The sequence below is a fragment of the Mustela lutreola genome, chromosome 4, assembly GCF_030435805.1.
Source record: "Mustela lutreola isolate mMusLut2 chromosome 4, mMusLut2.pri, whole genome shotgun sequence".
Classification (NCBI taxonomy): domain Eukaryota; kingdom Metazoa; phylum Chordata; class Mammalia; order Carnivora; family Mustelidae; genus Mustela; species Mustela lutreola.
This window is the reverse complement of record NC_081293.1, coordinates 52929884-52957639: the sequence shown is the minus strand read 5'-3', so window position 1 is coordinate 52957639 and position 27756 is coordinate 52929884. Positions and strand designations below refer to the sequence as shown.

Here is a 27756-nt window from a genome sequence, read left to right as displayed (position 1 = left end):
AGCCACCCCAGGCATCCCTAAAGCATTCACTCTTAACTGGGCTACAGTGTCTGGTTTACAACTTTTTGAAAGATTTTATTTATTTGAGAAAGCGAGCAAGCACAAGTGTGAGGGGAAGGGGCAGAAGGAGAGGGAGAAGCAGACTCCCAGCTGAGCACGGAGCCCAATGCAGGGCTCCACCCCAGGACTCTGGGATCATGACCTGACCCAAAAGCAGACACTTACCTGCCTGAGCCACCCAGGCACCCCTCTGGTTTAAAATTTGCTTTCTATTTTCTAGTTTGAAAATATCTGTCACCCTGGGGCACCTGGGTGGCTCAGTTAAGTGTCTGCCTTTGCTCAGGTTGTGATCCCAGGGTCCTGGGATCCAACCCCCATTAGGCCCCTTGCTTGGAGGGAAGCCTGCTTCGCTCACTCTCTCTCCCTCCCCTTGCTTATGTTCCTGCTCTCACTCTCTGTCAAATAAATAAATCAAATCTTTAAAAAAAAAAAAAAAAAAAAAAACTATCATCCTTGTTGCTAATAATGTATCTAGAACTTATTTTTTAAAGAACTTTACAATTTCTTAAAATCCTATAAATAGGTTAGATAGAAACTAATATACCATTATCCCATTTTATGCATAAGGAAGCTGAAGCACAGAGAAATTAAAATTATTTGCCCAAGGTCACAGAGCTATAGTGAACCAAAATCTTCCATCCCAGTCCAGAGCTCTTTTCATTAAGGCTATATGGATTTATAATATAAAACTACTTAAGATTGCACAAAAAATTTCTTGCTTAAGTGATGCCTGGGTGGCTCAGCTTGTTAAGCAGCTGCCTTTGGCTCAGGTCATGATCCCAGTATCCTGGGACAGACCCTAGGTCAAGCTTCCTGCTCAACTGGGAGCCTGTTTCCCCCTCTCTCTGCCCCTCCCCCAGGTTGTACGTGCTCCCTCTTCCTCTCTCTCTCTCAAATAAGTAAAATGTTTTTTTAAAAATTCTCTTGCTTAGAAACTGATGTTTTCGGGGGGGGAGGGTGTTTGTTTTTAGAGATTTTTATTTATTTGATAGAGACACAGTGAGAGAGGGAACACAAGCAGGCGGAGTGGGAGAGGGAGAAGCAGGCTCCCCACTGAACAAGGAGCCCAATGTGGGGCTGGATAGGCTGGATCCCAGGACCCTAGGATCATGACCTGAGCTGAAGGCAGATGCTTAACGACTGAGCCACGCGGGCGCCCCCAAAACTGATGTTTTGATTAGAGGCTGAGAGGGGTTAAAGAAAGGATATAGAAAGGAAGTGGGTGTGGCTATAAGAGGGCAACATAATGGATACTGTGGTGATGAAAATATTTTGTACTTTCACTGTATCAATGTCAATATCCTGGTTGATATATTGTACAATAGTTTTGCCAGGTGTTACTACTCAGGAAACCACATAAGGAGTATATCCGATCTCTTAGGGCACCTGGGTGGCTCTTTGGGTTAAGCCTCTGCCTTCAGCTCTCAGGTCATAATCTCAGGGTCCAGGGATCGAGCCCCACACTGGGCTCTCTGCTCAGCAGGGAGCCTGCTTCCCCCTCTCTCTCTGCCTGCTTCTCTGCCTGCCTGTGATCTCTCTGTCAAATAAATAAATAAAATCTTGAAAAATAAAGGAGGGTTATCAGATCTCTCCTCACTCGACGTGAATCTAGAATTATCTCAAAGTAAAAAGTCTAATAAAAATAATAATATTTCTTGGGTGCCTGGGTGACTCAGTGGGTTAGGCCGCTGCCTTCGGCTCAGGTCATGATCTCGGGGTCCTGGGATCGAGTCCCGCATCAGGCTCTGTGCTCGGCGGGAAGCCTGCTTCCTCCTCTCTCTCTCTCTCTCTCTGCCTGCCTCTCTGCCTACTTGTGATCTCTCTCTGTCGAATAGATAAATAAAATCTTTTAAAAGAAAAAAAGAAAATAATAATATTTCTTTTTTTAAGCCAATTTCACTTTATTTATTCACTTATTTAGAGAATGCACGTGTATATGATGGGGCAGGGGGGTGGGGAGAAGGGGGAGAGAGAGAGAAAATCTCAAGCAGACTCCCTACTGAGCAGGGAGCCCTACACCAGGCTCAATCCAAAGACCCCGAGACCATAACCCAAGCTGAAACCAAGAGTCAGATGTACAACCGAGCCACCCAGACACCTCTAAACCAATTTCATTTTAAAGAGCCTTACTTAAAGTAAATAGCATATGTAAATTAAAACAAAATAAAAAAAATAATGCATACAGCTCTGAAAGCCAGCACAGCAGACTCCAAAAGTAGGATAAGTCCCATCCACTGAAGCTCAAAAAAGTCATAAAGAAAAAAATGTCCATCTCTGGAAATTAAAAAGGAGACCCCAGAACTCTTATTTCCTAAAGCAGCAAAATCAAACAAGACAGTATGAAAAATAAATTATTAAGTCACCTCAAAAAGAATCATTAAAGTTAAAACCACCAAAGCTTTCCTCAACCCACCACTTTACTATAATCCTCAACTTAGACAAAGACTGAGTGTCAATGTGTGTCACCTTCAACCTGATATTCACAGCTACATGTTTCAAAAGAGTCCCAAAACTGCTTCTATTTTTTTGCTACTCACGAACTGCCTGAAGCTTCAACCATTTCCTGCTTCTCCCAGCTGCAGGACTTGCAATTAGGAAAACATTCACTCAGCGTCTAGAGCAGGTCTGGTTAGAAGGATGAGCTCATCCCTTCAGATACATACCTGATCCTCAGGAAGCTGCTCCTCCTCCAACGAACAGGTCTTTGTATGTTTAAAGTGACACCCACAAAAAATATAAATAAATAAATAAATAAATAAATAAGTAAGTAAAGTGACACCCACAACCTGTGCAACCACTTGGCCAGAACTAGAACAAGTCCTTCCCTATACAAGCCTGGTACCATGGAATCATTTCCTGTTATAGCCACTTCACACAACCACAAAGTTCAGACAGCAGTTACGGCCTCACTAGAGGAGGATTACATTTTCAGCTCCAATGGAGGTCAGGGTCAGGCCCTTCACTGCTACTCAGTGAACATTGAGCTGTTTGTTTCAACAGGTCCCTACCCTGCATCGAACCTCACCAGAATTAACCCCATTCTCCAGAATTAAACTTACTTTCCTGTACCAGGAATTGTAATGCTTGTACATCTCTTACTATTTGTTCTGTCCACAAGTCTCTATTAACTAAGGCAGCTAAATGTACTATATGCAGTTAGAAATAAATACTGAAACCTCAAGTCTGTTACTCAGGTTCACTACTTCTAAGAAAACATCTATTCTGTCAAAGCTATCTATTTATTGGTAAAGGATCCTAACAATCTTAACCCAAAAGATATGTAGACATCATTTCAAAATAATATATAGGTACTAAATATCTTCAATCAGAAGTACCTGGGTACCAAGTAGTCATTCAACAAATATTTCTGTATACCTTTATGTACAGCCATCTCTGAGAGGAAGATGAACCAGGTTTCAACTTAAAAAAATCTAAGAAGTATCTCTTTCTGCCTTAGCCTTCCACAGGACCTCAGCAGTATTTTTACTTCTGCCACAATAAGCTTCTAATACACTAATAGGCTACAGAGTATAAACTAGTCAGAGAAGTATTAAATTCATGAGTGGTTACCTTTGAGAGATGACAGGGGACTTGCAATCAAGAAGGGGAAACTTTTGTTCTATAAAGCCCAGGTGAGGGGCACCTGGGTGGCTAAGTGGGTTAAGCCTTTGCCTTCGGCTCAGGTCATGATCTCAGGGTCCTGTGATCAAGCCCTGCATTGGGCTCTCTGCTCAGTAGGGAGCCTGCTCCCCCCCCCCTCTGCCTGCCTCTCTGTCTACTTGTAATCTTGTGATCTGTCTGTCAAATAAATAAATAAAATCTTAAAAAAAAAAAGCCCAGGTGAAAGGATGAAAAAATAATAAGCTACAGAAAATATTTGCAAACCACATATTCAGCAAAGAACTAGTACCTAGGTTATATAAAGACTTCTCAAAACTCAACAGTAAAATATCAAGCAAGCCAATTAGAAAATGGGCACAAGATATAAAGAGATTTTTCAACAAAGAGAATATATAAGCGGCAAATAAGCAACTGAAAAGATGTTCAACATTATTAGCTATCAGGGAAATGAAAATCAGAACCACAATCCAGTATCACAGCACATATATCAGAATGGCTAAAATAAAAAGGAGTGACACCACCAAATGCTGGTGAAGGTGCAAGAAACTGGTTCAATGATACACTGCTGATGGGAATGTAATATTTACTTTAGGGGTGCCTGGGTGGCTCAGTCAGTTAAGCATCTGCCTTCAGCTCGGGTCATGGTCCCAGGGCTCTGGAATCGAGCTCTGCTTCTCCCTCTCCCATTCCCCCTGCTTGTGTTCCCTCTCTTGCTCTCTCTCTCTCTCTGATAAATATACAAAAGCTTTAAAAATAAATAAAAATAAAAAATATGTAAAAAGTACTTAAATACTGAAACATGGATTTCAGAAAAGTTCACTCATTGCACACCAACAACTGGGCTAATTGTTTTTTTCTCGAAAGCCACTTGTCTATAAAGAACATTTATATAGCCAAACAGAAAGAAATATGAAAAACTCTGAAAAAGCAACAGAAGACTAAAAACTTTTTTTAAAGATTTTATTTATTTATTTGACAGAGAGAGATCACAAGTAGACAGAGAGGCAGGCAGAGAGAGAGGGAAGCAGGCTCCCTGCTGAGCAGAGAGCCTGATGCGGAACTCGATCCCAGGACCCCAAGATCATGACCTGAGCCAAAGGCAGAGGCTTAACCCACTGAGCCACCCAGGCACCCCTAAAATCTTTTTTTTAAAGATAAGAAAGTTTTTGTATATACTACAATCATATAAATGTTTATGTTCATGTCTGATATAAATGAGAATGAGAGAGAGAGTTCACAAATTTACTATATGGCACTGTCCCCAAAACAAAAAATTTAGATAGCCATTTCTATAGATGTACTCCCTGGGAGAAAAAGACTGAAAAGTGAACCTCAACGTGAATTCTACTTTCCCACTAATTTTCAATAAACATAAAAACTGTGTCCATATTTTTCATATTAATAAATCAACTTAAAATCTTAGTGAAGATAAGATCAGGCTGGTGACTGGCTCAACATTAACCTAGACATTAAAATCCATTTTAAGTATTTCTTCTACGCTTGGGTGGCTCAGTGGGTTAAAGCCTCTGCATTAGGCTCAGGTCATGATCCCAGGGTCCTGGGATAGAGGCCCGCATCAGGCTCTCTGCTCAGCAGGGAGCCTGCTTCCCCCTCTCTCTCTCTGCCTGCCTCTCTGCCTACTTGTGATCTGTCAAATAAATAAATAAAATCTTTTAAAAAAATTAAAAAACAGATTAAAAAATGAAAACTGCCATAGACACCAGCTATAATATATGACTATCTTGAAAATCCAAAGGAATCAAATGAAAAAATCATTGTATTTAATAAAAGCATTTAGTAAGGAAATCCAATTCAAGATCAACATAAAAGAATCAACAGCTTTACTATATGTCAGCAATAACCAATTTTTTTAAATGTCATAAGGTAAAAGATCCCAATTGCCACAACAACTTTAAATAACTGTAAAAGACTTAAAAATTAGACATGTTCAAGATTAATATGAAGAGAACTATAAACTTTTCTGAAGGATTTTTTCTTAAGTTGAATAAAGAGAATATCGTGTTTCTAAAAAAAAAAAAAAAACTTATATTTATTTACTTGAAAGAGAGAGAGTGAGACAGCATGAGAGGGGAGAGGGTCAGAGGGAGAAGGAGACTCCTGACTGCGCACAGAGCCTGATGCAGGACTCCATCCTGGGACTCCAGGATCATGTCCCAAGCCAAAGGCAGTCGCTTAACCAACTGAGCCACCCAGGCACCCAAGAATATCCTGTTTCTAAATGGGAAGTCTCAACATTGTAAAGATATAAATTGTCCCATAAAGTAAATAATCTTTCTGTTTCAACTGAAATCCCAATTACAGTTCCAACAGAATTTTTGTTTGTAATGAAACCGGAGAGGCTAATTCTGAAAGAAAAAGTCTCTTACATATATTCTAAGACTGAGAGGGGAACTGACCTTCAAACACACAGTAAATCAGCAAAAATTAAAACTGGGTGATACTGGTATACCTGGCTGGCTCAGTCACTGCAGCATGCAACTCCTGATCTCAGGGTTGTCAGTTCAAGCTCCACATTCACTGGGTGTAGAGATTACTTTTAAAAAATCTTTTAAAGGGGTACCTGGTTGGCTCAGTGGGTTAAAGCCTCTGCCTTTGGCTCAGGTCATTATCCCAGGGTCCTGGGATCAAGCCCCACATCGGGCTCTCTGCTCAGTAGGGAGCCTGCTTCCTTCTCTCTCTGCTTGCTTCTCTGCCTACTTATGATCTCTGTCAAATATAAATAAAATCTTAAAAAAAAAAAACTTTTGAAAAAGATGGGACTATATGAATATAAAAATTTTATTACATCAATAGACACCGTACACATAATGCAATACACTGGAGAAAATATGTGCTATATATATATATAAAAATATGTGTGTGTGTGTGTATATATATATATATATATATAAAATACAGATTTGCATCCACATACATATAAAGAGTTCTTATTAATCAATATGTAAAAGAAAAAGCTTCAAAAAGGCAAGGAATAGAAATTTCACAGAAATAAATATAATAGCCAATAAAGAAATTTAAAGATGATCTAACTCCCAAGTAGTCTAAAAACTGCAAATTAAAGCAAAAAATTTTGACTACCATATTGGTAAAAATGTACGAGATTGATAATACCGGGGCACCTGGATGGCTCAGTGGCTTAAACCTCTGCCTTCAGCTCAGGTCATAGTCTCAGGGTCCTGGGATCAAGTCCCACATGAGGCTCTCTGCTCAGCAAGGAGCCTGCTTCCCCCTCTCTCTCTGCCTGCCTCTCTGCCTAGTTGTGATCTCTCTCTCTGTCAAATAAATAAATTAAATTAAAATTTTTAAAAAAGATCAATAATACCAAGTGTTGGGGTGCCTGGGTGGCTCAGTGGGTTAAGCCGCTGCCTTCGGCTCAGGTCATGATCTCAGAGTCCTGGGATCGAGCCCCACATCAGGCTCTCTGCTCAGCAGGGAGCCTGCTTCCCCCCATCTGCTCTCTCTGCCTGCCTCTCTGCCTACTTGTGATCTCTCTGTGTAAAATAAATTAAATCTTAAAAAAAAAAAAGAGATGTTCATTTTAGTTGGTAAATGCAAAATGGATTATTTAAGTGGATAACTTAAGTGTCCATCAATAAAAGAATAGTTAAATAAATTGCAGGAATTCAAAATGAAATATTATCAGCAGTTAAAAAGTGTGTATTAACAGGATGAGAGCTCACAGGTACATAACTAAATTAAAAAAAAAAGAACTGCAGAAAAAATACTATCCTTCATAAAGAGCTATAAATAGTTACATAAATTATAAATGGCATAGAAAAATCACTGGATGAAAACCCACCAACAGAATATTCTAGAAAGGGGTCCTTTGCTCCTTAGCCTCTACATAAATTTAATTTTTTTTCTCTTAAAGTATACAATTTAAATATTTATAAAAATTGGGACATCTGGGGCACCTGGGTGGCTCAGTGGGTTAAAGCCTCTGCCTTCAGCTCAGGTCGTGATCCCAGTGTCCTTGGATCATGCCCCACATGGGGCTCTCTGCTCAGCAGGGAGTCTTCCTCCCGCCCTCCCCCACCACCCCGCCTGACTCTCTGCCTACTTGTAATCTCTGTCTGCCAAATAAACAAATAAAATCTTTAAAAAAAAAAATTGGGGCATCTGCTGGCTCAGTTGGTAAGAGCATACAACTCTTGATCTCGGGGTTGTAGGTTTGAGCCCCATGTTGGATGTAGAGATTACTTAAAAATAAAAAAAATATTTTAAAAAAATTAAGTGTTTGGGGCCCCTGACTGGCTCAGTCAATAGAACACACATTTTTGATCCTCGGGTTATAAGTTCAAGTCCAACCTCGGGTGCAGAGTTACTTAAAAATAAAATCTTTAAAAAAAAAAAAAAAGAAAAGAAACAAGATGGGATTGGGAGGGAGACAAATCATAAGAGACCTTAATCTCACAAAACAAACTGAGAGTTGCAGGGGGAAGTGGGTAAGGAGAGGGTGGTTGGGTTATGGACGTTGGGGAGGGTACGTGCTATGGTGAGTGCTGTGAATTGTGTAAGCCTAATGATTCACAGACCTGTACCTCTTGGGGCAAATAACACATTATATGTTAATAAAAATAATTTTTTAAAAAAGATTAAAAAAACATAAACAGTGAAGTCTAGAGAGAAAAACAAATATGGAAATATGTTCAACTTCACAGGCAATCAAAGAAATCGAAACTTAAACTGAGATATCATGAGGTGCCTGGGTGGCTCAGTGGGTTAAAGCCTCTGCCTTCGACTCAGGTCATGATCCCAGGGTCCTGGGATTGAGCCCCGCATCGGGCTCTCTGCGAGGCAGGGAGCCTGCTTCCCTTCCTCTCTCTCTCTCTGCCTGCCTCTCTGCCTGCTTATGATCTCTGTCAAATAAATAAATAAAATCTTTTAAAAAATAAAATAAAATGAGATATCACTTTTTACCCATCAAATAAACGGTTTTTAATTTGTTCAATCTCTATTTATTATTGTTGATGTAAATGCTGGGAAAATAATACTTTTTCCCACTTCCATCCCTGGAGGAGTGTAAATGAATAGAATCTTTCCAGAGAGTATGTGCATCAAAGTGAAAGAAAAGGTCTTCTTTTGTGGAGGTTGAGAGTTAACAGAATACTTTTAGACCATTATCCACTTGACACATTCTCAACTACTCTCAGTTTTCAACCTTTCTGGGATAGAAATTCCATACTCTGCCCTCAAGGGTCTTCCTCTCATCTCACTCTTTTACTCTAAACCTTTCTTAGAAAAATGTCTCAATGCCTCAAAAACATGAAAGTCACATGAAAAACATGGGCACTCAGCCCACTTAGTTAAAAGATGTTAGAAAACACAGAATTTTCTTCATACCCCCATGCTATTCCAGCCTATAGATGTAGAACCATTGCAGAAAGTCAACTCACTGGAAAAACCCTCACCTGACTCAACTTCAAATCTCTATGTGTGTATTAAGAATATTATGTATTACAGGGGCACCCAGGTGGCTCAGTCAGTTGAACATCCTGGTTTTGGCTCAGGTCATGATCTCGGGGTCCTGAGATCGAGCCCCAAGTTGCATTCCATGTTCAGCGGGGAGTCAGCTTGGGGATTCTCTCCCTCTGCCCCTCCCTCACTCACTCATGCTTCCATTCACATGCACTCTCTCTCTAAAACAAACAAACAAATAAATCTTTAAGAATAAAGAATACTATGTATTACAACATAGTTATATCCCTCCACTTTTTTTTAAGGCAGATCAACATTTGTTAAAATGGGCCAATAATGCAGCTAGATACAAAAAAGTGAAACAGAGGAGCACCTGGGGGCTCAGCCAGTTAAGTGTCTGCCTTCAGCTCAGGTCATGATCCCAGGGTCCTGGGATTGAGCCCTACATGGGGCTCCCTGCTCAGTAGGAAGCCTGCTTTTCCCTCTCCCACTCCCCCTGCTTGTGTTCCCTCTCTGTCTCTCCCTCTGTCAAATAAATAAATAAAATCTTTAAAACAAAAAGAAAGTGAAACAGAAATATAACAAACTAAATGTAAGAAGCTTCTGAATAAACAACCTGAACGCATTTATTTTAAGTATAAGTAGGAAGTATAAGAACACTATAAAGGAAACATATAATCAGTTTGTACTCTGTCAGCAGCCTCCTGACAACAGCGGTTTCCTGAAAGTAGCTGAGAGCACCTATACCTCTATGTATAGCAATTATTAAATATAATTTGGCAATGTGATACAGTTGAAGAAATACTTAATTGGAAGTCAGGACACCTGGGACATTGCAGCTGTGTGACTTTGGCAAGTCACTGAAAAGTTCCTCTAGGCTTCAGTTTCCTTAATATAAAAGGAAATGGATTGGACTCATCCACCTCTAATCATTAAGTCTAGATCTAAGTATTAACAGTGATGGTATCTATCACTCTCATTTAGATTTCTAAAGAAACCATATATTAAGATATAAAATTTGAATTCCAACCAGAAAATCACATTTTGGACTTTAGAATATAGAGTTTAGAAAGTCTGAATGCAAATATATAAATACATGTGATATGTATATACATTTTTCTCAATACAAAAAAAGCAATATAAGAAAAGTGTTTGACAAGGGGCGCCTGGGTAGCTCAGGGGGTTAAGCCTCTGCCTTCGGCTCAGGTCATGATCTCAGGGTCCTGGGATCCAGCCCCGCATCGGGCTCTCTGCTTGGCAGGGAGCCCACTTCCCCTCACTCTCTGCCTGCCTCTCTGCCTACTTGTGATCTCTCTCTGTCAAATAAATAAATAAAATCTTAAAAAAAAAAAAAAAAAGGAAAGAAAAGAAAGTGTTTGACAAAATCTCTTAAATTCTGTTACAATAAAATTTGCCCTACACTGAATGTGAAGATAGATAACCGTTTCCATTATTAAAATGATCACTTTCTAGAAGACTGTAACCATTAACAATTGCTTGTTACAACTATTTTCCCAAACACAGTTCCCTATACAATTATATACAACATGAATATGGCAATTTACTCAATTCTCTGTATAATACAAATTTCATATTTAGTGTCATGTTAATATTTAAATTTGTTCCCATATATAGTGTAAATATGTGAGGGAGAAATATCTATGAACAAAGATAAAGAGATTGAATTCTGGTCTTTGTGCCAATTCCACCTTTAATCTCTGGCCCCCCCAATCCCAAGGTACCCTCCCTGCAAAAGAAAGGAATCTTGCTTAGGTTTCTCCAAGCACACATATTTCCAACTCCAAACCCTAAATCTGCCATTTACTAGCTCTGTGATCTTTAGCAACTTCCTTAATTTTTAAGCTTCCATTTTCTTGTCTTTAAAATTGTAGTACCAGCTGAAGAGTAAAGTTATAAAGTTAAAATGAGATAATGTGCCTGGCACACTAATAATTAATCAACAAATATCAGTTATTACCTTATTGTTGACTTAAGAACATACAGTGGTATTTAAGAGTACAAAAGACTTAAATTATCAACTGACCTGTGAATTTTCTCAAGCTTTCATTATAACTTTTCTCTCTTCTGAGAAACATATGTTCTACTTATGCAGCACAGTTTAGAATTTGCTCAATGTTTTGTAATTTTCGAAATTATTTCTTCCTTTTTAGTCTTGTCAACTAGGTAAACTCTTGAGGGCAAGAACCTTGTTTCTCAAGCTTGGTTTCACATATTGTGCTTATTACATTGTAATTATTTGTTCTCTGTCACTCTCCCTTCCTAGATTCTAAGCATTGCAAGACAGAGAGCAAAGCTTATCCTGAGGCTTTATAATCACACAAAATAGGTCTCAATAAATGTTTGCTGAATGGGTAAATGAGTGAATGAATTCCCCCCCACACCCCAATGCCTAACACCATACTCTATACATAATAGGAACTCAGTAAAGCTCCTTAATGGATTCATGCAGCAATCTTTTGGACCCAACAACATAAAGCTGCATCTTGCCTCAGAAAAGCATTTCTATTTTAAAGTTTAGCTCTGAATATTACAAATTTAAAGTTTTAGTCTAACACATATCAAATAAATAGGTCAAATGACCACATCAAGGCTAGTGCGAGAAGAATTTAAAAGCCATTATTCTAATTAATGAATTTGTGAACCTCAACATGGAAAATCCAGTTACATAATCAAGAGAGGTTATACACTGCAAATTTATACCTACAAAAGATAGTGAGAAAAATTATCAGAAAGTTTGTATCTGGAGACTGAAATGGGTAGGTTATTTTTATGCCTGAATTGAAGCCATTGTTTGCACTAGAAATAAAGAGTTCAGAAGCAAAGTGGTCCCAACCCCTCTCCACAAAACAATTCTGAGACTCAGAAACTAAATATTTTGCCCACTCCTTGATTTTAACTCCTGGGAGATTCCTTTTATTCTCAAATCAGCAGATATTCAAAACTTGTTCTGTCTCTTAAAAAACAAACAAAAACCTTCATCCGTTTCTTAAAAGGCAAATAACCTGAACATGCACACTTTGGGGACACTCCGTTTTATATTCAACTTAACTAAATCTATCCCTAGTGTTCAGCTTGCTGCTGGTGCTGCTGCAATAGAAACACTTTTCTTAGTTTTTAAATTACATTCGTGGAAGGCTTAAGTGTCGTACTGCACATTCTTCTACAGTATCAGCTAAACTGGTTTTACACTGCATATATAATTTCATAAGTACACCGTAAAGGAATTCTATACTTGAATGAAACTGGGAAGAAACGTGATCTCAGCACACACACCCCTTTTTCCAACTCAATACGCTCCAGAGGACGCACATCTTAGTGGTTTTTTTTTTTTCCCTCAAGAATTTCTCTCCCGCCCCCACCCCACACTTTACAGTAGCAATCATTCATTATCCCACTCACAGTCTCTCCGCAGAAAGAACCTCACCAACTAATACTAGTTCACCAGGACCCTACTTCCACATCTCACAGACTGTGGGGAATTTCTTTGGAAGGGGCGGGTGATAGTGGAGGTTCCGGACGCCACCATTCCCGCCACGCCATTTAGGACCCAGGTCCTGGCGCGCAGTCCTAGACCAGCGTTCCGCGGACCCTCAGGGGCTGCGAAGGGTCCGATACCGGCCCCCATCCCCCCAGTGCAAAGCAAACCGGGCCCAACCTCCGTGCTCCCATTCAACATACCCACCTCTTCTCGATACCCCATTTCTTCCCACTTACTCCTCGATGTAGTCCGGTGCCTTTATCCAGTTCTGAGTCCGCGTAACCCTCTTCCTGCCAATACACACACCCTCCACGCTCCGGCCCCTGCCCCTTGAACCCTACTACACCCGGGTCCCTCCCACTGGACCTCCCGGCAGCTCTAGCCCTCCGTGAGTGCCCTAGTACAGACCGGCGTCAGTTCCCTGTACACACGGGACCTAGGTTATCCCTCACACGTCACACTTGGGCCCATTCCTCCCTACCTACTCCACAACCAGGGCTACCCCCTGCACCCCGTTACCTCCGACCCCGCCCCCCTGAGGGTGTCGCACTCACAGCTCCTGCCGCCGCATCCTTAACCGCCGCGGCTGCTATAGCTACAGGGAGCCAAGGCAACCAGCTCTCGCGACACTTTCCTCAGCTAACGGCGAGAACAGCCGAGAAGAGCTTCTCGCAAGAAAGTAAACGAGTCAAGCTCGAGAAGGGTAAGTATGTCTCGCGATAGTAGTTGGTAAGATGGCGGCCGCCAGGCGTTTTAGGGGTGGCCTGGAAAGCTCTGGTAGTTGGTGAGAGCAAAGAAAGATCTGGAGGGAAAGAGTCGGAAAACTACTGCAGGGAGCACGGGCTGAGCTGGGGGAAGTTAGTATGGCGAAACCTGCATTGGAATAACTTCAGGGATGTGGCATCCTCCAAGTGCCTCGAAGTTAGAGTAATGTCGCCTTTAGTTGAAGTTTAGATTTCCAGGCATTTTCCTTATGCTTACAGAGTGGTTAGAGATGGAGTGAGCAAGCCAGAAATTGACCTTGCCATCTTCTCATAACCTTCTTACAAGTAGTTTTCATTCGTTCTTCTCACACTAGTTTGCAAATGGTATTTGGTTTCACAGAAATACTGTTTGATAGGGGTCCCCCACTCCTCAGTTCGCCAGACCAAAATATGAAATAAACGGTTTTTTAAAAAATCGAACAAAAGAGCAGGTGTTTGGCCTTGGATACGGGAAGGGGACCGCACTGGTCTATGATTTGAACTTTGCACTTGTTGCTTGCCGCTCTGTGGACATATTCTTAACTCCTGGCTCAATATTTAGTTGTAGGTCTTTCTCTCTGCTCTCAGACAACCGTAAAAGCAGATTGAATAGCATCTGGAACAGAAGATGGATTTAAAGAACGTTGGTGAGCTTGGTCTGAAGATAGTGAATTGTCTCAATTGATTGTTTTACAGATAGAACTCCTTGTTCTACTATTTTTCCATTCTCACTGCTGCACTTGACTTAAAAACAAGAAAAAACGTTGGTGAACAAGGAAGAGTAAAACAGAAAAATAAAAGTGGGAAGTTCACATTCTTCCGTCAAAGCCCCTGAATAGTTCTGATAGTCTAGATCAATACTGTCTGGTAGAAATATATTGTGAGTTGCATTATGTGACTTAAAATTTCTAGTGGCCACGTTTTCAAAAAGTAAGAAATATGAAATTTAACCCAACATATTCAAAATCTTTCAATACGTGAACAATATTTTAAATTTTTAAAAATATTTTGAAATTATTGACGTATTTTACTTTTTTCATATTAAGTCTTCAAAATTTGAGGTTTATATTTACAGAGCATCTCAATTTCAACTAGGCACATTTCAAGAGCTCAATGACTTCATGTGACTAGTTATTAGTACCGGAAAGGAAAGCTCTAGACCACAGACTAGAGAATACCCTACCTGGGTGACTGGGGGATTGTATTATGGGCATTGTGTTTTCTGTAGAAGAAATTCTTGAAGTGGCTAATTCAAATGATTGCAGAAGCTAGGCAAGTAACAAAGATGATCTACGGAAAAAAAAAAAAAAAAAAAAAAGGTAGTAGTGGGGACTAGGACTCATTGGAGAGTACGAGCACCTATCTAAAGAATAGCTGCCTGAGCTCCTGAGTTTCAAAATACAATGATGACAAATAAAATAAAACACACTGATGACAAACAGAAAATGTCTGTGAGTAGTATAGACAGTTAGATCTGCTGCCAATATGTGGCTTCTATGAACTGTGGTATTCAAATGTACAAAACATTTTTGAAGAAAATATTTTTTAACAGAATAGTGTACAGGCAAAGACAGCAAAGCTTGAGGATTCCGCTAGCTGGATCCTGTGCAAGTGTGCACCTTAATACATGAAATCACCATTGAGTGGGGATAAGGTAATTGGGTGATGGGCATTAAGGAGGGCACTTGAAGTAATGAACACTGGATGTTACATGCAACTGATAAGTCATTAAATTCTACCTCTGAAACTAATAATACAGTATATGTTAATTAAATTGAATTTAAATAAGAAATGTTTAAAAGGAAAAGAAAACCACCATTGCAACCTCTGATAATAATTTGACCTACAAGTAGACTTCTCGGGGCATCTGTGTGGCTTAGTTAAATATCTGCCTTCAGCTCAGGTCATGTACCCAGGGTCCTGGGATCGAGCCTCACATCGAGCCCCATGTTGGGCCTCTTGGTCAGTGGGGAGTCCAATTCTCCCTCTGCCTGCTTCTCCCCTTGCTTGTACACACACTTTCTCTCTGCCAAATAAGTAAATAAATAACCTTAAAAAAGAGTAAGTAGACTTACCTACTGAGAAGGTAATTTCACAACCAACCTAAACTCCCTGTAAATAAGCTTGTGTCATGATTTTTTGTTATATTTAAGATTTCAAACATTCTGAGCTTAGAAAAATAAAGTTTCTAGGTTCCCAGAACTGTTGACTAGCTGACCTTGGACTTTTCTTTTTAACCCCAACTTTAAGGATAGGCATTTAATAGTTATTTTATGGTTGATTGTGTCACATAAAAGTTGTTATGTGTCTTTGTACAGCTGATGCCTGACATAATACCTAGTATACAATAGGCACTCAATAAACATTTGTTAAAGAAATACAGCCCTGGTGGTGGGATTTTTAAGAAAAGGAATATAGTTTTTAACTTTGGAGGAGGGGTCACAGATTTTTAAACGTGAGAATCTGATGAAAACCATGAACCCTTATCCAGATCCTGTTGGATAGGGATGTTGGATATGCCCTACCCGTATTCCCTCAGCCCACCACAGAGCTTACTACAGTTTTGGTAGATGGTACAAGTCTATAGCTTCTACCTCAGACACCAGAGTATTTCTTTGCCTGGAAGAACCAGCAAGTTTAACAAGTTTAGCCAGCAAGTTTAACATTCCCAGTAGCAATCTGCAACCAATGAAAGATGGAATTTGGTAGCTAAATACTGCATTTCCTCACCCCCTCAGTGGGGCAATTCTGAGGTCTGTTCTAAAGGAGTGTTTCTCAAAATCTACTGACACATATGAATCGCCTGGAGAAATCAAATACTCAGATTCTTGAGTTTGCACTTTAACCAATCTCACAGGAAATAATAATACCACCAATCCATGGACCACACTTCCAATAGCATTTTTCTCAGGTAGTACCAAATGGGATTTAACTCCAGTTGCCCAAAGCAACTTTACTGGCTTTCTTTCCACTCCCTTACACTATTTGGATTTCTGGGATCATCATCCAACTTTCTGGGATTACTTACATCCAAATCTTTGTCTTAGGGTCTTTTGGGAGGAAAATCCAGCCTATGGCAACACTCTCCTTAAAAAAAATACACACAGAGGGCACCTGGGTGGCTCAGTGGGTTCAGCCTCTGCCTTTAGATCAGGTCATGATCTCAGGATCCTGGGATGGAGCCCAGTGTTGGGCTCCCTGCTTAGCAGGGAGCCTGCTTCCCCTCTCTCTCTGCCTGCCTCTCTGCCTACTTGTGATCTCTGTCTGTCAAATAAATAAATAAAATCTTTTTAAAAAATACAGAAAAATCTTTAGAAAAAACGAGGAGAATGTTACTTATCCATCAAAAAGATTGAAATCATGCCATTGCAACAACATGGATAGAACTAGAGGGTATTATACTAAGTAAAATAAATCAGTCAGAGAAAGACAAATATCATATGAGAGAGAGAGAAAGACTAATATGATTTCACTCATGTGGAATTTAAGAAATAAAACATGAGCATTGGGGAAAGGAAAACAAAATAGAAAACTAAGAAAAACAAAATAACATAAAAACAGAGAGGGAAGAGGGGTGCCTGGGTGGCTCAGTCATCAAGCATCTGCCTTCAGATCACGGGTGGTGATCCCAGGGACCTGGGATTGAGCCCCACATCGGGCTCCCTGCTTGACGAGAGGCCTGCTTTTCCCTCTCTCACTCCCCATGCTTGTGTTCCCTCTCTCACTGTATCTCTCTCTATCAAATAAATAAATAAAATCTTAAAAAAAAAAAAAAAAAAAAACAGGGAGGAAAACCATAACACTCCTAACTATAGGGAACAAACTGAGGGTTGAAGAAGGGGAGGTGAGTAGGGGAATGGCATTAAGGAGGGCACATGATGTAATGAGTATTGGGTGTTATATGCAACAGATGAATCACTGAACTCTACCTCTGAAACTAATAGTACACTACATGTTAATTAGTTGAATTTAAAAAATAATAATAAATAAATTTTTCAATTTAAAATGTGCATGTGTGGGACGCCTGGGTGGCTCAGTTGGTTAAGCAGCTGTCTTCGGCTCAGGTCATGATCCCAGCGCCCTGGGATCGAGTCCCACATCGGGCTCCTTGCTCCGCAGGGAGCCTGCTTCTCCCTCTGACCCTGCCTGCCACTCTGTCTGCCTGTGCTCGCTCTCGCTCGCTCTCTCTGACAAATAAATAAAATCTTTAAAAAATAAAAATAAAAATAAAAATAAAATAAAATGTGCATGTGCAGGATGCCTGGTGGCGCAGTTGGCTAAGCATCTGACCCTTGGTTTTGGCTCAGTTCATGATCTCAAGGTCAGGAGGCGGAGCCTCACACTGGGCTCCACGCTCAGCAGAGTCTGCTTGAGAGTCTCTTTCCCCCTCTCCATCTGTTTTCCCCTCACTTGCACTCTCTCCCTCTCAAATAAATAAATAAATCTTTTTTAAAAAATAAAATTTGTATGTACTACATTAAATTGTATATAGTGTAAGCATTGTAACATTTAGTGCAAATACTTCATACATTTTTGTAAATAATAAACAGCAGGGACAGTAACTTTAAAAGCGGGGGGCACCTGGCTGGCTCAGTAAGTGGAGCATATGACTCTTGGTCTCAGGGTTGTGAGTGTAAGCCCCATGTTGGGTATAAAGATTACTGAAATAGGGGCGCCTGGGTGGCTCAGTGGGTTAAACCTCTGTCTTCAGCTCAGGTCATGGTCTCAGGGTCCTGGGATTGAGCCCTGCATCAGGCTCTCCGCTCAGCAGGGAGCCTGCTTCCCCCTCTGCCTCTGCCTCTGCCTGCCTCTTTGCCTACTTGTGATCTCTCTCTCTCTAATAAATAAATAAAAACTTAAAAAGAAGAAAATTTTTAAAAAGTTCACTTAAATATAAAATCTTAAGAAAAGGGGGTACCTGGGTGGTTCGCTAGGTTAAGCCTCTGCCTTCAGCTCAGGTCATGATATCATGGTCCTGGGATTGAGCCCTGCATCAGGCTGTCTGCTCAGTGGGGAGCCTGCTTCCTCCTCTGCCTCTGCCTCTGCCTGCCTCTCTGCCTACTTGTAATATCTCTCTCTCTGTCAAATAAATAAATAAAATCTTAAAAAAAAAAAAAAAGAAAAAGAAAAATACACAAAGAAATAGAGTTTGGTATACAACTTTAGAGGAAGTATGAATCCCCTGAAATTTGTTTAGGTTGTAAAGGGAAATCATCATGGTAAATGTCACATGACCCAAGATCCATGAAAACTGGATTCATCTAGGGAGAGTCTAGCAACTTAATAAAATAACTAATGGCCCATCGAGTTGTCTTAATTCAGCCAGCTCTCCTCAGAATTTACTTTCCCGCATCCTATTAAATCATCTCTTTATTCTTTCTGGTCTGTATCACTCTCATTTTGTGGAACACAGAGGTAAGTCTGGGACTCTAAAGAAACCACATACGTGAGGGTGCCTGGGTGGCTCGGTCAGTTAAGCGTCCGCCTTCGGCTCAGGTCATGATCCCAGGGTACTGGGATCCAGATCCACATCAGGCTCCCTGCTCAGCGGGAAGCCCGCTCTTCCCTCTCCCACTCCCCCTGATTGTGGTCCCTCTCTTGATATGTCTCTCTCTGTCAAATAATAAAACTTTAAGGAAAAAAAAAAAAAAAGAAACCACATACTTGAAATAAAAATTAAAATGAAAAGAGTATTGTTGCTCATCCCTATTGGGCTGTCATGGTTTTTTCCCCAATTATAGTGCTTCCTGAATACCACTGAAGTGCCCTTGTGACCCTTAGATCTTTTCTTGATGTATTCACACAGAACCAGGCATACTACACGTGGTTTCTTCCACTTTCTTCTGGATTCTAACATGGCCCTCTCTTGTATACCATCCTTTCTGTAATCTGCATCTGTAATCTTTGATCCACATATTCCTCAGCCCATTCTGTTGACATCTGGAAATTCTATGGCATGCTCTAGTTCTGTGATAACTGTGTAATCCTGATCATCCAAGTTTCCAGTCAGCTACACAAAGAGAGCTAACACTAGACTCACCAACACCTACTTCTTAACCACAGTGCACAATAGCTTCTTAGCTTTGCCCACATATGGGCCAACACATGTGTTTGTGCATGCTTATCTTATGTACCATTGAATAATTATGTCTTTGTATACACCTATGAATATGGTCTCGTGGGTATGGGTGTGGGTGTGGGTGTATAAGCAACCAGAGCTCAGGTCTGGTCTTGAAGTCTGAATAATGAATGTTCAGTACTTGACTTAAATTAGTCTCTGTGCATTGTTGACCTCAGTTTTGATCTGCCCTTAAATATCAGAGGAAGAATGAGTTCATTTCCTTGAAGTTTATTGGCTGTTACTGGTGGCAGAGCAAATTCCATAAAAGAGCAGGTTCCATACAGAGCAAGTGGAAGAGGAGCTCTGAGTTGGTGAGATGCTTGGAGTGAAGACTAGAAAGACAAGTATCTCCCTCTTTTTTCCCTCCATTCCCACAAGGATACTGGATTTATAGTAGGAGTATCCTGCTCAGCATTCACTTTCCAAATTGGAACCTTATAAGAGAAAACTGATGTAAAGTAGAAGAGGAAACACCTCAAAGCTCCTCTGTTTCTCCATCCAATGGGATCCGAATATCCACGTTGTAGTCTACTGGTTCCCCAGAGCTCATCCAGGGAATAGGGGTTCGATTGAAAGAAGGCCTGTTGGAGAGACTTTGGTTGTAGAGGACCAGGGGTTCACTCAGTAGGGGCCCCAGATCAAACTTGGGCATCTGGAAGGTCATGCGTTTGGAGGCCTTCTCATATCCACCATAAGGCATTGCTGTCCTGAAAAGGGGACACATTATTTAATTAAAAATAAGAATAAAAGGAACAGCTTTATCAGTAAGATGTTACCCTGTTTGGGGGATGGGGAAGTTTGTGAATTTTAGTTTAAGATTGCTCCTGCAGGGTGCCTGGGTGGTTCAGTTGGTTAAGCTTCTGACTCCAGCTCAGGTCATGATCTTGGGGTCGTGGGATTAAGCCCCACATTGAGCCCAGAGTCAGGTTCCGTGCTTAGTAGGGAGTCTGCTTGTTCCTCTCCCTCTTCTGCTCCTCTCCCTGCTCATATGGTTTCTCTCTCGCTCTCTCTCTCTCTCAAGTGGATAAAGTCTTTATTTAAAAAAAAAAAAAAGGGCGCCTGGGTGGCTCGGTGGGTTGAGCCACTGCCTTCGGCTCAGGTCATGATCTCAGGGTCCTGGGATTGAGTCCCGCATCGGGCTCTCTGCTCAGCGGGGAGCCTGCTTCCTCCTCTCTCTCTGCCTGCCTCTCTGCCTACTTGTGTTCTGTCAAATAAATAAAAATAAAAAAAATCTTTAAAAAAAAAAAAAAAAAAAAAGGATTGCTTCTGCACTCCTTATTCTTCTCCCTTAGTACTCCATTCCCCACTCCTGGTTTGCTTGTTTCCCCAGAGCTAATAATGAGAAAAGGAGTCTAGTGGGTACTGGATAGAGTTTCATGGAGAGTTGTGACTCAGACATTACAGACCCAAGGCTCTAAGACCACCTTAAATTACAATGTAGAGACACCATCCCCTTCTCCACACACTCACAATCCCTAGCCCACCTCCAGTGGATAGCCCTGGCCTGGTGAGAGGAATTAACATTGCCTAGAAAATTCAGGTCATTTAGGATCAAATACAAAACACTTCTCTAGTGTTTCCCTGTTCTGCTTTCACACAGATCTCCTACACACAGTCCAAAGAAGCCAAATTCGAAAAGAATAGATACTTAAACCTTACTAGAGTACAAAAAAATAGAATCATACTACAAGGACAGTAATGGAATCCTAACCTTAAATGAAGGGAACTTCAAGAGTTCTTTAAACATGTAATGTATTATTCCCTTTAAATATTTTCTCTTATTTATTCTTTTGAGAAAGAGAGAGTGAGTGAGAGCACAAGCACGGGGGGAGGTCCAGAGGGAGAGGGAGGAGCAGACTCTCCACTAGCAGGGAGCCCAACACAGGGCTCAATCCCAAGACCCACCATGACCTGAGCCCAAAGCAGATGTTCAACTGACGGAGCCACCCAGGCATTCTATATTATTCCTGTTTTACAGCAAGGCAACCAAGGCTCAGAAGTGCAGTGATTTCCCCATGACCAGCACAACTAGTAAGTGGTACAGTGAACTAAAATCTTGCCCCCCAGCAAAAGTTTCCTTCATCATACTGCCCTGTTTCTCTGGACTAAAGTGAAAAAAACAAAGGCCTTCAATTAAGGCCTTTGGGGCCCGCAAGTTCCTTCCCTCCCTCCTCAGCCTCCTTCTGGAACGAACCAAAGTGTCCGTCCCAGCTGAGGACACTGTTCCACACACTGGAAAGCATCTGGTTCCTTCTTCATAACCCCTACCTGTTGAAGGACTTATATTGGGGGAGTTCAGGTTTGGCCCCATAGGCCAGCAGGTCGATGCCAAGCTCCACTTTTTGCTGAGGGTCAACCCCCATGGCTCGCTCCCATGGGGAAATATAGGTCTTGAATACGGTGATATGTTTTCCATCTCCGCCTGTCTGGTCTCCTGACAGCCATGGGAGAGAAAATTAAGTCAATAATAACGGTTAGTAATCAGTGGAAGTTAGTCTTACATCCCTGCGCTAAGGAACTTGTTGGGGCCAGAGACCAAAAATATAACATCCTGATAATTGTGCTAGTTTCATGGATAATGATAGCCTAGATCTGTGACTGAAACTGAAAAGCCAGAAAGGCTGAAAAACAAGGCTTCTGTGTGAAATAGACACATCTTGGTGTTCTCCTGGTTCCAGAGGGTCCATCGAGGCATCTCAGCAGGCCTCGCTTGCTCCCTAAACCCAATCTAGGTATCATTCCTGGGAACATCTCTGCTCTAGGGGCCAAACACATTACTCTTGGGTAAGGATACTTGCCTGTTCCTGTCTCACCAGCTCCTGCTGTTCCAGCAGCTCCTCTGCCCATCTGGCCCCCTGGACCACCTGTACCCCCAGATCCAGATCCAGAGCCCTGATGTTGCTGCTGGTCAGAGCCATACTGTCTGGCAGAGCCACTTCCCCCTGCCTGGCCTCCACTGCTGCCCTTGCTGTAGGAGAATCCCTGCCCAGCTGTGCCCAGCTGTCCCCCAACTGTGGGAAGGAACTTCTGGAAGTGATCCTGAAAAGAAAGGACAAAGTGAGGGGAAGGTTAGGCAATGGGTACGGGGGAATATAGAAAGATATGGGTATGCACAGCAAGGAGGAAATGATCAGAGACCATGGCTATAAACAGAAGACACTGAATCCTCTGAGATTCCCTCTCCAATATGTGGACAGTGGATAACTGGGCTGAGAGGAATTAAACTCTCCTTTAGGGATAGGACACCCCTGGCTCAGTTCCTCCAATTACACCTTAAGATGGGGGCAATTCATTCTCTATACTTCCCTTTCCCATTCTTACCAAGGTAAAAAGGACCAAGATTTCTGCTCAGCTAAAATTTAAAAGGATGGGGTTGGGACAGAGAACCCAGGCTTAATTTGAGGAGGTAGATCTCTGCCCTGTCCGCTTCTTTAATCTTCTCTAACAGGCAGAGCTCTCTTCTTTTCTCTTTCTCTTCTTCTCCTTTTTCTTCTTGATGCCTGTTGAACCAAGACCTCCTGGCCGTGAAACTGTAGCAGGTAGGGGGAAGGGTGACCAAAAGGGCAACCCTGGATTCCACCCCAAAGCCTAAAAATAACCCCACCAACTCCTTCAGGAGGCTCTCCTAGCCACCCCACCATGCACACCCCTCTGCTCCAACCAGTGTAATCAGACCCAGCCAGGGACGAGGGCTTTTGGACTCCTAAAGTTAGATATGACCGGCTCAGCATTTTTCCTCTGCTCCTACGTAAGGACCAGTGACAGACACTCCTGCCTCTGGCCCCATGTAGGCATCTATTTCTACTTCCCCTGGCTGCCCAGTAAAGGTGGAGGGGGAAGATAGGTAATGGAGAAGATCCCCTCCTTCTCAGCTATAACATCTTGTGCCTGGCACCCTTCCAATCCCCACTTCTCTTGGGAAAAGGATCCTCACTAGGGGACACGGGATCTTAGAGGATAGTTTCATGGAGTCCTTAGACAGACCCTTTAGGTAAAAGAATGGTTCAAGAAGAAGATGATTAGGGGGGTGGGGTTATGGACATTGGGGATGGTATGTGCTATGGTGAGTGCTGTGAAGTGCGTAAACCTGGTGATTCACAGACCTGTACCTCTGGGGATAAAAATACATTATATGTTTATAAAAAATAAAATAAGAAAAAAAAAAGAAGAAGATGGTCATGAAAAGCACTTACCTCTTCCTGGGGTTGCCAGATTTATCAAATAAAATTATAGGACACTAGTTAAAGTTAAATCTCAGATACACAACAAATACTTTTTTACTATAATTACACTCCAAATATGGTGTGGCACATATTTATATGTAAGAGAGTATTCATTGTATATCTGAAATTAAAATTTAGCTGGTATCCTGTGTTTTAAAAATTGAATTTTTATGTCTCAAATATTTCACCGGACATACTTTACCAAAAAATTATTCATGCATATCTCAACTTTAAAATACAGGATTTGGTATCCTGTGTCTTCTCTGGCAGCCCTACCCTTAACACTTGGCCATGCTGGGAAGGAATTTTCTCCCTGAGGGTGTGTACTCTTCACCCCTTCCCCTTCACCAGCTCTAAGACAGAGACTGAATTTCCAAGGTGGGCTGTAACTCACCCTTAGCTGTTAAGGGGTTAATATATCTGGGGACTTCATAAGCTTATAAATTTGCAGGGAGGGGAGGTTGGTGGTATTTGGGAGATTGAGGGCTTATGAAGAAGCTGTCAGAAGAGGCACAGGGCTATCAGAGTTGTAAAGTTCCAAACTCACCATTGAGCTGTCAGAGAAGACATCAGGGTGGTTTTCATAAATAAATTTCTCTACCCGCATCTGCCGTAGTTTGAACATCTTGGAGCCCCTATTAGTGAGCAGCGACAACTCTTCCAACATCACATCCCTTGGGACACTGATCTTCTTGCCCAGGTTCAGGCCTGAGCTCTCCCGTCCACCTTTCAGGGAGGTGGGGAGGAAGAGACAAGGACAAGAGTAAAGTAGGGTTTTCTAGTCTCAGAATACAGATGCCATCCACAACTAAGTTTGCGACTCCTGCAGAGATGACAGAGGGAAGCAGATACTGTCTGTGACATCTGGTCAAACTGTACCTTGTTTGTGAGAGATTTTTATTTCCTGGGTTTGGGGTTGGAGACGATGCGCGGGAACTGGAATGCAGAGTGGGAGCAGTGGGGATGATAGAGTGGAGAGTGAATGAAGCAGAAGGCTCACAGGTATGGGGGGTGCAGGGCAAAAGGACTATAGGAACATCATGGATGGAGACCACTGGTGAAACTATGCATGCGGGCAAGCCCAAAGGCCAACACCACATCTAAATACAGATTTGTCGGGGCGCCTGGGTGGCTCAGTCAGTTGGGTGTCTGCCTTTAGCTCGAGTCGTGATCCTAGGGTCCTGGGATCAAGCGCTGCATCAGGCTCCCTGCTCAACAGAGAATCTTTTTCTCCCCCTCCTTCCTGCTCATGTTCTCTCTCTCTCACTATCTCTGTCTCTCTCAAATAAGTAAATAGATAAATAAATAAAATATTTAAAAAATAAATACGGATTTGTCTTAACTCTTTCCCCTTCTTTTCCTCTCAGTGAACTCTGACTACAGACACCCTCTGGGTATTGGGACAGCTCTTTACATGCGTATACTCCTACTGCCCCCCAGGAAAAACTGCCTGAGTATTTTTCTATTTTAAGTGCTTGCACAGGCTCCCTAGCTCTGGGGTAGAAAGTAAGGAAGTTAACCATTTATTGAGACTTTGCTGTGTGCCAGCCTCGTATATGTGTGTCATACATATTTATGCTCTTCCTCAAACATACCTCACCAATCTGTGAGCCCTGTTGTCCTGGACCTGCATGGGTGATATGGCAAGAATACTATTGTCTCACATTACAAGGTGAAAAGGGTGGAAAGGTGAGGGGTCAGTGTTGAATCCTTTCTCCATTTTTCTTCCTGCCCCCATCCCCCAGAATTTCTCTTGTCCCTTCACATCTCTTCACCTTAAGACATATACAACTTTATGATTTTTCTTGGACTCTTGGGCCTGAGATGCTCTCAACAAGAAGTCCTACGCTATGTGGGTACAAACATGCCATACCTCCAGTGAGTTCCATGATCAGCTTGCTGGATTTCCTCTTCTTGTTGGGAGCTGGGGTTCCTGAGAGTGGCATTGTGGAGGCAGAGGCAACCTGGATAAAGTGGGAAGGGGGAGTTGGAGGGTGGACAGGAACTGGGAAGGGGGAGTATCTACTAAGAAGGCAGTACTTCTTAACCTGGGGTTAAGGGTTTCAAGTGAAGGGGTTTCATGAAATTTATAAATAAATAAATAAATAAATAAATAAATAAATAAATAAACACTACCACCACCACCACCCCGCCAAAAGGTAAAAATCCATTGCTTTAGGACTTCTCTTTTCTTGGAGGCAAGGCAGAAAGTAGAGATGTGCCCTCTGCTCCTAACTTCTATCAGCCTCTTTTCTACTGTGTAAATAGAGTTCGTACAGGAATTAGGAACATAGTATGTGTTGGGGCAATGGGTAAAACAAACAGATAACACACAGACAGGGTACTGCACCCAGGTTTGGCTTGGTGTGACTTTAAGTTTTTATTTTTATGGGGCTCTCAGATTGGGGTTGTTACTCCCAAACTCTGGTCTCTCTTCAGTCTTCCTCAAGCCCCATTGTGGCAGAAAAATGTTCTGCCACGGTTGAGGAGATTCAGCCAAAAACATTCTCCATAGGAAGGAGAGGTTGTTGCTCCCCTATTGGGCCAGCTGGAGTGCGGCCTGGGAGGTCACAGCAGTGTTCCTTGCTCCCTTTCAGTCACTCCTGCCCCAGGTGCCAGAGCTAGAATGGAGAGGAGGGCTGAGAGCATTCGAACCCTGATGCATGTCAATTCAGCAAGATCATAACAGTTGGGAATTGATGGGGGGACAGGAACATAATAATGGAATCTGGCAGTGGAGGGGGACAAGCTGGAGAAGATTCAAACTCCAGCCTTTCCTTAACAGAAGTTGACACTGAGCAAAACACAGTCTTCTGCTGAGTCTTGTTTCACAACAAGTCCGCATTTCTACTAACTTAATGGGGTATGCTAAGGTCACACTCCAGGAACTGCTAAATGGGCATTCACTATCCCTTTCTCAGGCCTAACTGGCTACGTTCTTTTTTTTCCATCCAGGCTCTCAGAACCCCTTCTTACTATTCTAGTGCCTCCTCCAACATCTCCATTCCCCCCACCTTCCTGGGCCCCTCTTCTTCCAACTCTGTGGCTCCCCTGAATTAAACAGCTGGAAGCAGGGCATGGATAAGGGAGGATCAAGGGTCACAGTTACGGACACAGACACAACAGTCAACAGAATGGGCTCTAGCCCCTCTGGCCATAGAACTGGAAACTTACCGGCTGCTCAGGCGGTGGTCAGCTCTCCCTGGGGTCCAGCAGCTTTGGAGGACTGAGCTGCTGTGACCGGAGAACCCGAGCTGGGCAGGCGTGGGGGCAGCACTGGCAGTGGAGGAGGGAGGGTAGTTATTAATAGAGATGATGAGTACAAGCGGCTCAAATGGCACTGGGGGTACTGAGACCCTGGAACCAAGATCCCGCCTCCTTGCCCAGAGGCTCAGGAAGGGGAGGAATGGCCTTTGGGATTCTCCCACTTAGCTGTCTGAGCCAGGGATCAGACTGCCTAGGCATTCCCCTTTCTTAGCACCTAAGGTCTGAGGACCAAAGAAGCATTCGCGGAGAAATTGAAAACTGAAATGGAAAGAGGAAGCAAGCAGAAAGTGGTGGAGAAGAATTCAGAGTGGGAGAGAAAGAATGTGGAGAACATGTCTGGAGAGCCACTCAAAACCAATCCAGGCTGGAGCTGGAGGGACATGTAGGTGCATTTTGGGGGTGGGACGGCTTAAGGTGCTATGTTTGGGGAAAGGAAGTCTGTACACAATGGAGCTAGCTGCTCATTCAAAGTTCCCTAATGGGTTGGTCTTTCCTGACCTAACAAAATCCAGTGCTTTCTATGATGTCAGAGATGATGTGGGGAAGACTTGACCAGTTTTTGCCTTTTCATCCCCATATGCTACTGGGGTGCTCAGTTCGGCCTGCTTTGCAGGACACATGTTGATGTCTGAGAAGTACATGTATGCCAGGTCCTTTTCTCTCCAGGGTTCCCACTTGGGACTTTCTTCAAAGGGAGCACACATTCCCTAGGGTCTAGACCGTCCTATTCATACTCTTCCAGAGGATTCCCTGGGCAAGGGCACAAGTTTGAGAGCCTCCATG

At 42.2% G+C, this 27756-nt stretch overlaps 2 protein-coding genes across 6 annotated transcripts in view; both read right to left on the bottom strand.

Moving 5' to 3' along the window:
• USP54 (ubiquitin specific peptidase 54) overlaps positions 1–13304 on the bottom strand; it is a 123742-nt gene extending 110438 nt beyond the window's left edge. Inside the window, exon 1 of one of the 5 annotated variants that reach the window (XM_059169907.1) lies at positions 13174–13304. The gene's annotated coding sequence lies outside the window, so the exon portion shown is untranslated. The other 4 variants (XM_059169910.1, XM_059169906.1, XM_059169911.1 and 1 more) reach the window with 4 other exon arrangements.
• Positions 13305–19695: 6391 nt separating this feature from the next.
• On the bottom strand, positions 19696–27240 carry MYOZ1 (myozenin 1). The gene is made up of 6 exons (XM_059169904.1): positions 26881–27240; positions 25580–25670; positions 24254–24432; positions 22282–22522; positions 21752–21917; positions 19696–20190 (listed from the first exon to the last, which is right to left on the bottom strand). The coding sequence occupies exons 2-6, from the start codon at positions 25650–25652 to the stop codon at positions 19959–19961; spliced, it is 891 nt and encodes a 296-aa protein (XP_059025887.1). The 5' UTR covers positions 25653–25670; positions 26881–27240; the 3' UTR covers positions 19696–19958.
• Between the last annotated feature and the right edge of the window lie 516 nt (positions 27241–27756).